The sequence below is a fragment of the Scyliorhinus canicula genome, chromosome 10 (assembly GCF_902713615.1).
Source record: "Scyliorhinus canicula chromosome 10, sScyCan1.1, whole genome shotgun sequence".
Taxonomy (NCBI): Eukaryota; Metazoa; Chordata; class Chondrichthyes; order Carcharhiniformes; family Scyliorhinidae; genus Scyliorhinus; species Scyliorhinus canicula.
The window spans coordinates 57,473,805-57,488,653 of record NC_052155.1 but is presented as its reverse complement, the minus strand read 5'-3'; the positions used below and the strand labels follow the sequence as shown (position 1 = coordinate 57,488,653).

Sequence of the window (14,849 nt, the reverse complement as noted above, 5' to 3'; positions counted from 1 at the left end):
TCTGATGGTTCTGCTCCATTTAGAGAGGACTCTGTATCCCTATATTCTGCTACATTTGGAATGCAAAAATCCTGTGTGGAATACAAGTGGCTGCGGATGTGTTCACTCTGAGGCACAGAACACTGATGCATAAAACATCTGCATATTTGAATGGGCCTCGTGGAAAAAAATCTTCTTCCACTTCCTCCTCACTATTTACAGGCAGTCAGATTATGAAATACTTCACAAGAATTCAGAAGATATGACGCTACTTCTTTTCATAATTGCATCCCTCGAGGATTCACCTGTATGAAGTGTATCTTACTAAATAGTGATTTGAACTGCATTTTAAAATTACAATTACTGTATTGTCTTAATGATCTAATAATTATGTGACTGGGGCATAGGCTCATCAATCTGCATAGAAATTAGTTTCTAAACATCCAAAATATTCCTTGTTAAAACTAATGAGGTACTTAGGTTGCTTCATGAATCTAATTAGACAGTATCACGGCTGCATTTTAAATGAATCATTCATGGCATATGTAAAGGTCAGAGTGCAGCATGGAACTCCCAAAAGTGAAGAGGAATGTGAGGAAACAACGAACAGCTTGGGAGATTATTTATTAACTCCAGGCAAAATTAGACTCTGGTTGTTAATATGCTGATAGCCTTCCCATATTTTTCATGCTCTGCAATGATTGTAATTTTTCATTGTGAACATAATTAAAAGAGTTGCAGCTGGGTCTATGGATGCCATCAGAGGTCTGTGAGCCTAATTTTTAAAAAATTATAAAACTTCTAAATTGCAGGAAAATTGTTGAGGTTGTTGAAGGCCAATGATCCCAACCCCCAGGGGATCACCGCAGGAGTCCTGAGCCCAACCATCTGCAGCTGCTTCATCAATGGTGAAGTGGGGACTTTCGCTGATGATTGGACAATGCCCAGCACGTTTCACAAACCCTTTGATACTGAAGCATTTCCTGTCTGAATGCAGAAAGTTCTGGGCAAAATTTAGGCTTGGACTGATAAATAACAAGTAGTATTTGCACGTACAATTGACAGGAATGACTATCTCCAACAAGAGAAAATCTAAGCAGCTCCACTCAATGTTGGGCCGGATTCTCCATTTGGGAGACTATGTTGGGCTGAATTCTCCATTGTCGGGATTCTCCATTTTGCCGGCAGTCCAGGGGTTTCACAACAGGGTGGGGCTGCTCCACAATGGGAAACCCCATTAACCAGCCGGCGAAACCGAGAATCTCAACAGAGTGCCACACTAGAAATCTGGTGCGGCGGGACGGACAAAACCTGCCCTATGTCCTTCCGCTCGAGCTGAATTGCACCTGATTAGCACTCCCACTGGGAACACAAATCAGGAAGTGATTCCCAATCTTTAGCCATGCAAATTGTGAGAGGTTTCCCAGGGAATCTTGCTATCGCGCCTCCATTTTGAGTGGGCAGCTTGATAGTGAGGTCCGGGGCAGCGCGGTGACACAGTGGTTAGCATTGCTGCTTGCGGCGCTGAGGACCCGTGTTCGAATCCCGGCCCTGGGTCACTGTCCGTATGGAGTTTGCACATTCTCCCCGTGTCTGCGTGGGTTTCGCCCCCACAACCCAAAGATGTGCAGGTTAGGTGGATTGGCCATGCTAAATTGCCCCTTAATTGGAAAAAATAATTGGGTACACTAAATTTATAAAAAAGAAAAAAAAAGATAGTGAGGTCCTGCAGCTGCCCCCGCCCCTCCGCAATGCAATTCAGACCAGACCCCCCCCCCCCCCCACCCCCCCAGCTATTTTCTGGCTCACCCCCCTCCCCACAGTACAGGGGTGACCCAAACTATCCACACATCCCCCACCGGAGACCCCTAAATAAAGAGATCACCTAAAGACTGCCTAAATAAAGAGACCCTCATATAGCCCCCCCAAAATAAAGAGACCCCCCAAATAAAAAGGCCCACACAGAGATCCCGTAAATAAAGTGACCCCCCAGAAGAGATCTTTGTCAGGAGGCCTCTTTAGAAGAGAGACTCCTGTCTGGAAGCTAGAGAGCACCTGTCAATTCCTGGAAAGACAAAACCAGTCAGCTGGGTTTAAACTACCTCAGATCTTTGATCTGCAAGCTATTCATTAATTTCTCTTTGATATTGATTTTACTAGGCTGTGATAGACAGACATTCTCTTTGATATTGATTTTACTAGGCTGTGATTGACAGCTTCTACACGCCCCCCCCCCCCAGCTGTCAGCATTGTTCCGTTCATCTACCTTCACAGTTGAGTAACCTTTCAGCTGTGACACCAACCGCAATGTTTATAAACATCAAGCTTTGATTGACAGCTCCTGGAACAGAATCAAGTGCTTTCCAACCATCTCACTACATGGTTGAGTGCCTTTGAAGTGGTCAGCTGTGAATCTAACAGCACTTAACTGTTTTTGAAGTGGTCCAAGAGCTGCTATTCAGTTTAGTGATTCTTGTGTGTGTAAATGCTAAATTTTTGCTTTTGTGATTTTAGACTATCAAGGCAACATCTCCCCTTGGGGATCCAAGAGTTACTTACAACCTGGAAGAAGGTCAGGTTCCAGAAACAAACATGCCAGTCAGATTCTACCTGAAACCCAATCGTGCTGATGGATCTGCCTCTATTTTAGTGGCAGAGCCACTGGATTTTGAAGGAACAAAGTTTTTTACACTTAGAGTCAGGGCTCAGAATGTGGCAGCTGTACCATTAGCCTCCTTTAGCACCATCTTTGTCAACGTGACAGGTATGTTTGTGATACGCTAAATTTAAATGCTGCATCCTAGACCATCTGCTCATGTTTTGAGAATCTCAGAAGTGTCCTCTCTCTTGCTGAGGCACTTCAATATTGTTTCCACAGTTTCCAGAATAATATGGAAGAAGACTATTGTAAACCAGTAAAATGTTCTTTAAAGCTGTTCATTTATGTAAATAAAATACCACAATGTTAATGACAATGTTGGTCCATTAACCCTGCAAGGTGTCTTCTCTTGTTGTGCTACGCCATGCCCCTTGACCTTTTTGGTTGTTTCATCTTTCAGATGTGAATGACAATGTTCCTTTCTTTACCTCATCCACTTATGAGGCTACGGTTCCTGAAGGCGCTGCGGTCGGATTGTCAGTTGTGCAGGTATTGGCAACTGATCTGGATTCAGGGCATCATGGAAAGGTCAGGAATTACATTGTGCATACTTTTGTTCTCCAAGTATCTCTATTTATATTAGGCTCATTTTTTTTTTTTTATTTAGATTACCCAATTATTTTTTTCTATTAAGGGGCAATTTAGCGTGGCCAATCCACCTACTCTGCACATTTTTGGTTTGTGGGGGCGAAACCCATGCAGACACGGGGAGAATGTGCAAACTCCACACAGACAGTGACCCAGAGCCGGGATCGAACCTGGGACCTCAGCGCCGTGAGGTGGTTGTGCTAACCACTAAGCCACCGTGCTGTTATTAGGCTCATTTATGTAATTTTAAAAAACATGTTGGGTTACCACCTTCCTCACATGACTCGTATTCATGGACTCGGTAGGTAGGGCACAGCCCTGGGCAAAGCGGTAACATATGGTTGGAGATACATTTTTGCTGAATAATTTAAATATCATTTAGACTCTTTGGGCAGAATTTTATGGTTCTCCACTGGCAGGTTTCCAGGCTGGGGGCCTGAAAAAATCCCTGGAAGCCTTCCCATTATTTGGGGTCACTTCCCGTCCAACCTCAATTTTCTGGCTGATGGGAAGAGGTCTGGGGCAAGGGGAGCTTGGTCTCGGGTGAAGTGGGGAACAGACAGTTTGGGAGGAATCAGTTACTGGATTTATTTTTAAATATTTTTATCTGTGCTGGGCCTAGATTGTACGGTAGTGGCCTCCAGGCGCCGGAATGTGGCGACTAAGGGCTTTTCACAGTAATCTCATTTGAAGCTTACTTGTGACGACAAGTGATTTTCCTTTCATTTGAGTGCTGGTTAAACACTCACTACCTTGTACAGTATAGACGGGTCCAGTGTGTGCTGCGCCATTTTGTGAACCATGCAAAATAGGAGTATCCTCCTATCGCCATCTTGGTTGTCTTGAATTGTTGTGCTAATTTTACCTATAAAAATAATTCATAGTTCATCATGATTATAAAGTGTTTTCTCCTGAGAAAAGACAGTGAAAACAGGTTGCACTTCTAGTGGAAATGAGATATTACAAAGCCCTCTGAAATTAATAATACACAAAATAAAAGTGGAAACATTAATGACATGGGCCTTCCTTTAAGCTCAAGTGATGGTAGGAGTCTGTGTGTCAGGGAGGCTAAACTGGGTTGAAGTGTCACCTGCTCTCGAGAATCTCCAGCAGATGTCGCTAAAGCACTTGACTTGCCAACAACAATGGTGAGGATAATTATTAAAATTGAAAGAATAAAATACCTTGGTAAACTAATAACTCCTTTGGCTGCTGTTAGATTAAATAAATCAGAGTGGAATTATGATGGACATGGAAAATCTGTGAACATTTGGATTGAACATTAAACTCAACAACACATGCCTTTCAGTGTAATGCTTGTTCAAGGAAAGGCTAGGGCCAAGGTTTTACTGGCAGGATATTCAACCTTCAAGCCTTATTACCAGAGAAGAACCTTTGGCCTGACCATCAGAGAAACTGAAAGCGATGATGCTCTTATCCTAAAGGAATTTTAGAAGAATTATCACACCAATATGGTCACTGGTAACATATCTGTGGCATAGAATCAAGTTACCTTATGTAATAAGAATGGTTTGTGGAGGAAGTTCTGGAAAGAACCTACAGAACCAAAGGCTATGCAGGACTTAATGAGAAAATTGAAGTGGCGATTGTAGAAACGGACAAGCAAATAGGATCGGATGAACTAAACATTAGTGATGTTAAAGAGTTGCTTGCCTCCCATGCAGAGGGTAGTATTTTTTTTTTAATTTAAAGTACCCAATTCATTTTTTCCAATTAAGGGGCAATTATAGAGTGGCCAATCCACCAAACCTGCACATTATTGGGTTGTGGGGGCGAAACCCACACAAACATGGGGAGAATGTAGAAACTCCACACGAACAGAGCCGGGATCGAACCTGGGACCTCGGTGCCGTGAGGCAGCAATGCTAACCACTGCGCCACCATGCTGCCCCATGCAGAGGTTATTCTACCAAAACCTGAAAAAATGGAACAACAGAGGACTGTAGAAGAGGAGGATGATGAGCAAGAAGACTAACCAATCAAAGCATTGGTCTTAAGATGCTGGTGATGCTGTTACAAATATTCGATTTTATGTAAAACATTTAGTTTAGGAATTTAAACTTTTAAGTGTAGGATGAATAGAAAACACCTTGGGCGGGATTCTCCCCCACCAGGCGGGACGGGCGGTCCCCACGCCGAGGAGTGGCGTGAACCACTCCAGCGTCGGGCCACCAGGAAGGTGCGTAATCCTCCGCACTTTCAGGGGCTAGGCCGGCGCCGGTGGGGTTGGCTCCGAGCCAATTGGCGCGGAAGGGGCTTGGCGACACGCCAACTGGCGCTGAAGGGCCGCCGCCGGCCGGCGCATGCGTGGGAGTGCCAGCATGTGCTGCCCTCATCCCAGCGCATGCGCAGGGGGGTTTGTCTCCGCACCAGCCATGGCGGAGGTCCACAGCAGCCGGTGTGGAGGGAAAGAGTGCCCCCACGGCACAGGCCCGCCCACGGTGGGCCCCGATCGCGGGCCTCGCCACTGTGGGGGCACCCCCCGGGGCCAGATACCCCCGCCCCCCGAGGACGCCGGAGGCCGCCCGCAGGGCCGGATTCCGCCGGTAATTACCAGGTCTAATTTACGCTGGCAGGACCGGCCTAAAACGGGCTGCCACTCGGCCCATCGCGGGCCGGAGAATCGGCAGGGGGCCGCTGCCAGTGATCGCCGACTGGCACGGCGCAACTCCCGTCCCCGCCAAAACACCAGCGCCGGAAAATTCGGCAGCCGGCCGGGGCAGGATTCACGCCGCCCCCCCCCCCCCCCACCGCCGATTCTCCGGCCGGGCAGGGGGTCGGAGATCACGCCACTTGTTTGAGAAGCTGTTTGACAGACCTAGAGTAATTGCAAATCAAAATGTGGCCTGTTTTGATTTTCTAAGGTCATTGGGCCAAGTATTGGAAACAAATCAATGGGCCACCTCTCAGAACGTCTTGGTGGAGATGGCGTGTCTCCAGTTATCTCAATAAGGGGTCTAAATTATTCATATGGATTCCCAGGATGGGGAAAGGAGTTTAGGAATTAGAGATGATTAGTTTTAATCTGTATCTGGGATATCCCAGGTATGCCTTGTTGCCATGGGGAGAGATTCCAGCGAGTGATTTTATTTTGGTTTTGGGTACTTATCTGAGTGCTTTCTCCCAGAAACAGGCAATTCAGGTCAGGCAGCCTTTGAGACAGACAGCGGGACCAGCCAAGTGCTGTAAAAACAGCTGTGGAACCAGCAGCAGAGAGCTATCAGAAACTCGGGGTGTTTCTGATGTTGAGTCATAGAGCAATATGGGGTGTTGAAAGAAAGTTGGAGGGTTTGCCTAGCTGTGGATGCTATTGCAAGGACACCAGTAAATCTCATATCTCAGTGAATAGCAGCAATACTGAAGAGAATCAAAGTGAATTCCTGTAAACAGTGGTACCCGTTGGTTTAAATTATAGAATTTACTGTGCAGAAGGAGGCCATTCAGCCGCTCGAGTCTGGAAAGAGCACCTGATTTAAGCCCACACCTCCACCCTATCCCCGTAACCCCACCTAACCTTTTTGGACACTAAGGACAATTTAGCAAGGCCAATCTACCTAATGTGCACCTCTTTGGACTGTGGCGGGAAACCAGAGCACCCGGAGGAAACCCACGCAGACCCACACAGACCCACACAGACATTGACCCAAGCCAGGAATTGAACCTGGGACCCTGGAGCAGTGAAGCAATAGTGCTAACCACTGTGCTACCGTGCTGCCCAGAAGGCGTGAGGGAACCTTCCAGATGTTGTAAAACATAGAAGACTATTGGGTGGAAATAAAAGTAGATCATAAAGTGTTTTCTTGAGATTTTTGTGTTTAAAGTAGGTTTTTATGAAATATAGGGTGGAATTTTACGTTTTTCTCACCGAGTGTGGTAGTAGGTAGAAGTGACCACTGCACAGTGCTTGAGGACACAAAGTCCCGTCTTCACATTGAGGATTCCCTCCATCGTGTTGTGTGGCATTACCACCGTGCTAAATGGGATAGATTTTGAACAGATCTAGTAACTCAAAGCTGGGCATCCATGAGGTGCTGTTGGCCATCAGCAGCAGCAGAATTGTATTCAAACACAATCTGCAACCTCATGGCCAGCATATTACCCATTCCACCATAAACAAAAAGCCAGGGGATCAATCCATGGTTCAATGAAGAGTGCAGGAGGGTGCAAGAGGGCATGCCAGGAGCCACACCAGGCATACCTGAAAATTAGGTGTCAACCTGGTGAAGCTACAACATAGGACTATTTCCGTGGTGAACAGCATAAGCAGCAAGTAATATACAGAGCTAAGCGATTCCACAACGAATGCATCAGATCTAAGCTCTGCAGTCCTGCCACATCCAACTGTGAATGATGGTGGACAATTAAATACCTCACTGGAGGAGGAGGTTCCACAAATATCCCCATCCTCAATGGTGGAGGAGCCAAGCACACCAGTGCAAAAGATAAGGCTGAAGCATTCACAAACTCTTCGGCCAGAAATGCCGAATGGACGACCCATCTCAGTCTCTTCCGGAGGTCCCCAGCATCACAGCCAATACAATTTACTTCATGCGATATCAAGAAATGAAGCACTGGATACTGCAAAGGCTGTGGGTCCTGACAATATCCCAGCAATAGTACTGAAGACTTGTTCTCTAGAACCTATCGTGCCCCTAGCCAAGCTGTTCCAGTACAGCTATAACAATTGGCAATTTTGAAAATTGCCCAGCTGTGTCCTGCACACAAGAAACAGGACAAATCCTGGGCAATAAATGCCGACCTAGCCAGGGACGCCAAATCCCATAAATTATTATTTTTTAAATTTCCCTTCACACTTGAATGCATCTCAAGAACCCTGCTGTGAACCTAAGCGCAATGTTTATAAACATCTAGGAGTTAAGAGCTTTCACTTCTATTTCTCAGCTTAAAACACTTGGCTGCTTTTGATGTGGTCAGGAGCTGTCGAACATAGCTAGATGTTTATAAACATTGGACATAATTCTCTGCCGTGCAACGTCGCATACGGGAACTGCGATTTGGTGGAGAACCGGACGTCCGGCCATAATTGAGGTCTGCACCTGCCACCAATTTGGGCGCCATGCTCTGGTCCCTCGCTGGTGGCGATAACAAGGTTTGTGCTGGCAGCAGCATGGAAAACCGGCATATACATGTATTTAAACTGATTAGTGGGTCGAACACAATATGCTCCTCCCTTCCACGATGCTCCACTCCTCTCAGGCGGATGTATCGCAGGCATGAATTACTACAAGTATTGACAAACGTGGATTGGGAACTATGGCTGCGGAGGGGGAGCTGGAAGCTGAAAAACATTGAAAACTGTCAGGCTTGCTGGGGGATGGCTTCCCGGGCCAGGGACAGTAATGGGTAGTGACTTGAAATGAAAATGAAAATCACTTATTGTCACGAGTAGGCTTCAAATGAAGTTACTGTGAAAAGCCCCTAGTCGCCACATTCCGGCGCCTGTTCGGGGAGGCTGTTACGGGAATCGAACCGTGCTGCTGGCCTGCCTTGGTCTGCTTTCAAAGCCAGCGATTTAGCTCAGTGAGCTAAACAGCCCCTAGGCTTGGTGCCAAGTCCGTGGACTTGGGATGTCCCCCTCAGGATCGGGGTGGCCTGGCTCAGACAGCCATTGCTACAGTCTGTCTTTGGTGCTGCTTACAGACTCCTGGCTGCTCACACTGCTGAGTGATGCCTGTGTTCTTTAAATGCTCAGAAGGCGTCTGGTCATCTGGGAGCCCATCCAGGATGCCCCTCTGGACAACCTTATATGTCAGCTGTATCATCAAAGGCCACGCTCAATCAGGAGTCCACCAGGTGTTGGCCCTCCTCAGAAACGCTGCCCCTTTGCAGAGGAAGCAGGGGATTGGCACAACCCAACCAGAGGACACCTACACTGCAGCCTTTGGAACTCTCCCTGGTTCTTTGGCCCTCTCGAGGCAAAGGACTCACCAGTGGCCCCCACCCCACCGGGTCACCAACTGGTTCCTCCTAGTGAGGCTGGCAAAGCTGACTGCCTCTGCCACCACCTCCAGGCAGTGTTCCGAAGGGCAGGCTTGAGTCAGCGGCCCACCCTGGGGAAGAGGGTGCCCCTCCGCTCCTCACTGGCATGGAGCTGTGGGTCCACCTCAGGCTCCTGACCTCGGGGGGGGGGGGGTGTAGGTCTTCTCTGACCCATCTTGGTGGCTGCCGTGAGTGTGTGGTTAGTGGAACACTTAAAAATAGTTCCAGCTGCCAAGTTCTTTGGTGCTAACTCCAGCCCCAATGTTTAGAACGCCTGCTGGGCCGGGATTTATTTGGAATTGGAACCAGCAGAGTGCTGGTCCATTAGCATGTCCTGTATTGCTCCCGGAATAGCATCCCATATGGGAAGCAAACCGCTCGCAAATCAATCCCAGAATCAACACTTAGGACGCAATCTAGCCAGATTGTAACAAGGACCATGACAAGCGCGTTTAGTCGGGTGTCTCCCAGTGCTCACACTATCGAATGGCACTCTGTTGCAATCTGGGGCCGCTGAGGTCGCACTTAGTCCCATTTCCTGCACTGAGGAGCTCAGCTCACTAAAACTCAGCGCAAGAAGAGACCGGGGCGCTATTTTTAAATATCTCAACAGCCCCCCCCCCCCCAACGCAACATCCAAACCCCAACTCATCTATAAGAGGGTCCTCGGTCTCCCCGCCCCGCACCCTACCTCACATGTGAAGGGCACCCCCTGGCCCTATCCATGGTGCGGGCAAAATATCAGCCGGCAGTGCCACCTGGGAAGCTTGGCAGTGCCAATTCCGGGTGCTCCGGTTTCCTCCCACATTCCAAAGATGTGCAGGTTAGGTAAATTGGTCGTGCTAAATTGACCCTTTGGATCCAAAAGGTTAGGGATTAAGGGTTGCGGGGTTAGGGTGGAGGCTTAAGTAGATGCTCGTTCCAAGGGATGGTGCAGACTCGATGGGCTGAATGGCCTCCTTCCACACTATAAATCTGGAGATTCTAGGATGCCACCTTTCCTAGAGGACAAGCACCTGTATATCTCTGAACCCCTGGGAGACCTCCCCAAGTGCCATTCAGTCTGGTCCCTGTTTGTGGTTAGCACTGCTGCCTCATGGCGCCGAGGACCTGGGTACAATCCCGGCCCCGGGCCATTGTCTGTGTGGAGTTTGCACATTCTTCCCGTTTGTGCATGAGTCTCACCCCCACAACCCAAAAAAAGGATGTGCAGGGTTGGTGAATTGGCCCCTTAATTGGAAAAAAAAGAATTGTATTCTCCAAATTTTTTTTTTTTAAGTTGGCAAGTTTTATAGTATGAGGTTATAGGAAGAATGCCTTCACATATTTCTCTCCTACAGTGCATCACAAACCAGGGGCTGGGTTCTCCGTTCCCCGACGCCGAAATTGCGTTTAGCGACAGGGCAGAGAATCCGTTTTGGCGGCAGAATCGGAAACGACGCCGGATTTCAAATTCTCTGCCCCTGAAGAGTACACCGTGCTGATTATCCACCGCCTCAGGCCATTGCCTGAGGCCTGCCACGCCATGCTCCGGCCCCGACCGGCCAAGTTCCCGACGGCATGAGTTACGTGTGCTCACACCTTTCGTGAACTCGGCAGTCGGGGGAGGGCCGATCGGCGGGCAGGGGAGGACTTCATTCAGGGCTGGGGGCACAGTGGGTGGGCGGTCTGGGGTGCGCGAGTGGCTGATGAGGGCACTACTTTGGCGGTGCAGGTCCGCAGGCTCAGTCCGCTGCAGGCCACCGCCGTACGCATGCGCGGCGTCTGAACTGGAAGTGCTGGGGGCCGTATCGACAGCTAGAGCTGTGGGCTGTACGCTGCCTCCCAGCTACCCCCAGCAAAACGAGAAATCGGTGGACGTTTATGCCAGATTCCTGGCTTAAAACACCACCGGTTTCACGCCCGCGTGGGGACTTAGTCTCCAAAACGGAGAATCCAGCACCATATTCTTCAGATAAATAAGTGAGTACTTTTGTTGTCATAACAGGTTCTGGAGGTTCAGGTACCATGGTGCAAAGTAAATTACAGAATATGATAAAGTACACACAATTATGTGGCTTTAGTTTTCTATTTGAATGGGTTTGAATTTATTTTGATATTTCATAATAATATCCCACATTCCATGATAAATGGTAACTGTAAATGCAAACCTCACAGGGTGCAAACCTCACAATGGTCTCTATCACTTGCTTTTTTTTGCTTCCAATTGCAGATTAATTATGCAATCGTGAAGGACCTCAGTGGAGACTATCATTACTTCAGCATTGACTTTGAAACAGGAGTAATATTCACACAGACATCCTTTGACAGAGAGGTGAAAGGTTCCTACTTGATAGAGGTTCAGTCTCAAGACAACTCCGAGTCTGCTAGGCCTGGCATGCATGGACAGCCCAATACAGGTATAGACGTCAAGAGTTTTCAGCCAGGATTCTCCATTTGGCACAGCTCTGATCGGAATTCGCAATCAGAGGGGGAGTGGAGCATCAAGGGAAAAATTATGCCAAACCCGTTGGAATGCTCCGATCCCCTGTCAGTGGCCTCAATGTGCTACCTGCTCCATGTCGGCAGGAGGATGCAAAGCAAGAGTTTAAATAAATGTTAATGTCATTAATAGGCTCGAAGCCTGAGACTCCATCCCTCCTGTTGTACTGGCTTGCCCAAGCATGGCCCTAACAAGGTGGACCCCTTGATGGATCAAAGGAGTCAGAAAATAACTGAAGTGCCCCCAAAGTCCATCAGAAGACCCTCCACAATGCAAATCCTGCCACCCCCCCCCCTCTGCCCCCTGACAAGTAGGGGCATCCTCCCCCCACCCCCACACCATGGGAATAATGGGTCACTTCCCCCCCCTCCCCCACAGCATGTACGCATGAGGGTGACCCGACCCCTCACCACTGACCCCCTCAGGCCCCCCATCAGGCCCTCCCACAGTCCCTCAGCTGCCTATCAGAGACCCCCCACAGAGAGCCCTCATCAGAGACCCCCGAACAGAGACCCCCATCAGTCACTTCTGCCTGAAAGCTGAAGAGGGGTCCAGGCAATAGAATGAAAACTGACTACATTTTCACTTAGCCTTCCGTAATATCTGCTGTCGTAGACAAAATTGATTAAAGTAGCAGCTGCTACAAGTGTGGGAGGTTTCCTCCCAAAGCCATGTACACTTCAAAGTGTTTCAAATCCCCAGATAGCCTTTTGAAATGGAAATCTTCCAATCAATTTCACACAGCAGTACATTTCACTAACCAGTGATTGACAGCTTTATTGGTCCAGACACAGCTGCTTAGGGGGTTTGTATATTTATCTTTTACGTCATGCTTGAATGCATCTCAAATATCCTCCATTGATGCTAACCACAATGTGTGTGAACACTCTTGCAGTGATTGACAGCTCCTCATCACATCAAAGGAGCTAAGTGCTTTCACTTCCTCTTTTTCTCAGCAGAAAGCAGCTTCTTTTGATCTGGTGAGGTGCTGTCAATCATAACAAATCATAGAATTTACAGTGCAGAAGGATGCCATTCGGCCCATCAAGTCTTACCTGGCCCTTGGAAAGAGCACCCACTTAGGCCCACGTTTCCACCCCATCCCCGTAACCCTACCTAACCTTCTGGACACAAACGGGCAATTTAGCATGACCAATCCACCTATCCGGCACATCTTTGGATGGGTTAAGAGTCGGGTTACCCTTATGCATGTATACTGTTGGGGCTGACATGTTATTCCCGTGGTTTGGAGGGTGCAGAGGATGCCCCTACTTATCAGCAGGGGACGGAAGCAGGATTTACATTGTGGTGAGGGAGGGGGACCCACCTCCGGACCTCGGTTTCAGGCCGCCCAGCCAACGGAGACTAGGATTCTCCGTTGGCGGGAACACTTAGGGCGCGATTCTCCACAAATGCAGAGAGTCGTAAAGGCTGCCGTGAAACTGGCTGTGTTTCACGGCAGCCTCCGCGCCCCCTCCCAGGACCCGATTCTCCCCCCTGGGCGGGGCTAGCAGCGCGGCCCCGTGAAGCACGGCATCGCAGGCTTAGCGACCGTCGCTAAGCCCGCGTGCCAAGCGTCACGGCGGCTGACGCGCACGATGACGTCAGCCGCGCATGCGCGGGTTGGACAGCTCCAACCCGCACATGCGCGGATGACGTCATCCCGCATATGCGTCAAACCCGCGCATGCGCGGGCCGTCATGCCCCTCAGCCGCCCCGCGGACTGATTCTGCGGGGCAGCGGAGGAACAAAGAGTGCGCGGGTATTGGACCCGCTGCCCACGATCGGTGCCCACCAATCACGGGCCCATGCCACCCTTGGCACGGCCGTGGTGCGGCCGTGCCAATCGGTGCCATGGTTTGTCCGGGACGGCACTTTGCGGCCGTTTTCACGAACGGTGAGAGCGGGTGTGTTTGCATTCGTGAAAACGGCCGTAAAGGCCTGGGAACTCGGCCCATCGGCCAGGGGAGAATCGCTGTTCGCCGTAAAAAACGGCGAGCAGCGATTCATGTCGTGGGGCGGCCGTGGGGGGGGGGGGGGGGGGGGGAGAATAGCGGGAGGTCGGGAAAAATGTCGGGAAGGCCCTCCCGCTATTCTCCGACCTGTCGTGGGCAGCCTTAGGCTCCAGAACGGAGAATTCCAGCCATCATCTCTTTAAGCAAATTGAGAAAATAAGTGGATGTGTTTGCCTATGTATAAGCATGCATATTGTTTGGACATTTAATTGGTAAGATTCGTTCCAAATTATATAACAGAAAGAAATAATATCAGCAAGTAATATTACTAATACATTTGTTTTCTATTCTAAGATCTCTTTCATTCCATGTGACTTCCTTTACCCTGAGCAACTTGCTTCACTCCCTGTGACTTTCTTTGCTCCAGGCCATAGTTCTGCTCAATTAACACGGTAGCAGAGATGAACCCTGAAGAACTGATCTGCTAGGCTGCATCATACCAGAATATTACAGCAGCAAATACTGCCTTTTTGGCATTGAAAGCATTCTTCAGCCCTACCCTGCAACAACACAGCCTTCTAATTGTGATGTGTTGTTACCAATGAATTAATTCAGAATTCAAACTTTGTTTGGGCCACATGTTTACACATGGCAAACACTCAGTGATATTTTTATGTTTCCACGTTAACTCTTTACAAGTGAGCAGACGTTTCTTTTTCTGTTCACAGACACAGCATATGTGAGGATTTTTGTCAGTGATGTGAATGACAACGCACCAGTCTTCCCACAGGAAACCTATATAATAAGTGTAGATGAGGACAAGGATGTTGGATTTGTTGTCATCACAGTTTCTGCAAATGATGGAGATGAAGGTGTGTGTTGGGTGTATCCCCCTCCCATTCTTTCACATGCGATTTCACAGAAATAAAGTTGAACTTGAGTAAAATCAGACAAGAATTATGCTGCTGATTGTTGTCCAGTGACCCATATTCGAAAATTGGTAATGTGGGCAAGAACAGGGTTGATCTTTCCTATTACAAACTATTTCACCACCGCATGTACACACAGTCAAATGAGTGGCTGCCATTCACTGTGTGGTCTCACACCTGAACAACAGTTACTTATGCTCTAAAATAAAAGCAAAATATGCACCATCACCGGAACC

The 14,849-nt window shown here is 48.5% G+C and overlaps 1 protein-coding gene across 1 annotated transcript in view; it reads left to right on the top strand.

Annotated features, from left to right (window-relative positions):
* Positions 1-14,849, top strand: part of si:dkey-22o22.2 (neural-cadherin) — a 389,498-nt gene that overhangs the window by 289,343 nt on the left and 85,306 nt on the right. Inside the window, exons 13-16 of the mRNA XM_038808999.1 lie at positions 2,494-2,743; positions 3,039-3,166; positions 11,460-11,646; positions 14,413-14,556. Coding sequence (XP_038664927.1) covers positions 2,494-2,743; positions 3,039-3,166; positions 11,460-11,646; positions 14,413-14,556 — 709 coding nt within the window. The remainder of the gene's footprint in view (positions 1-2,493; positions 2,744-3,038; positions 3,167-11,459; positions 11,647-14,412; positions 14,557-14,849) is intronic.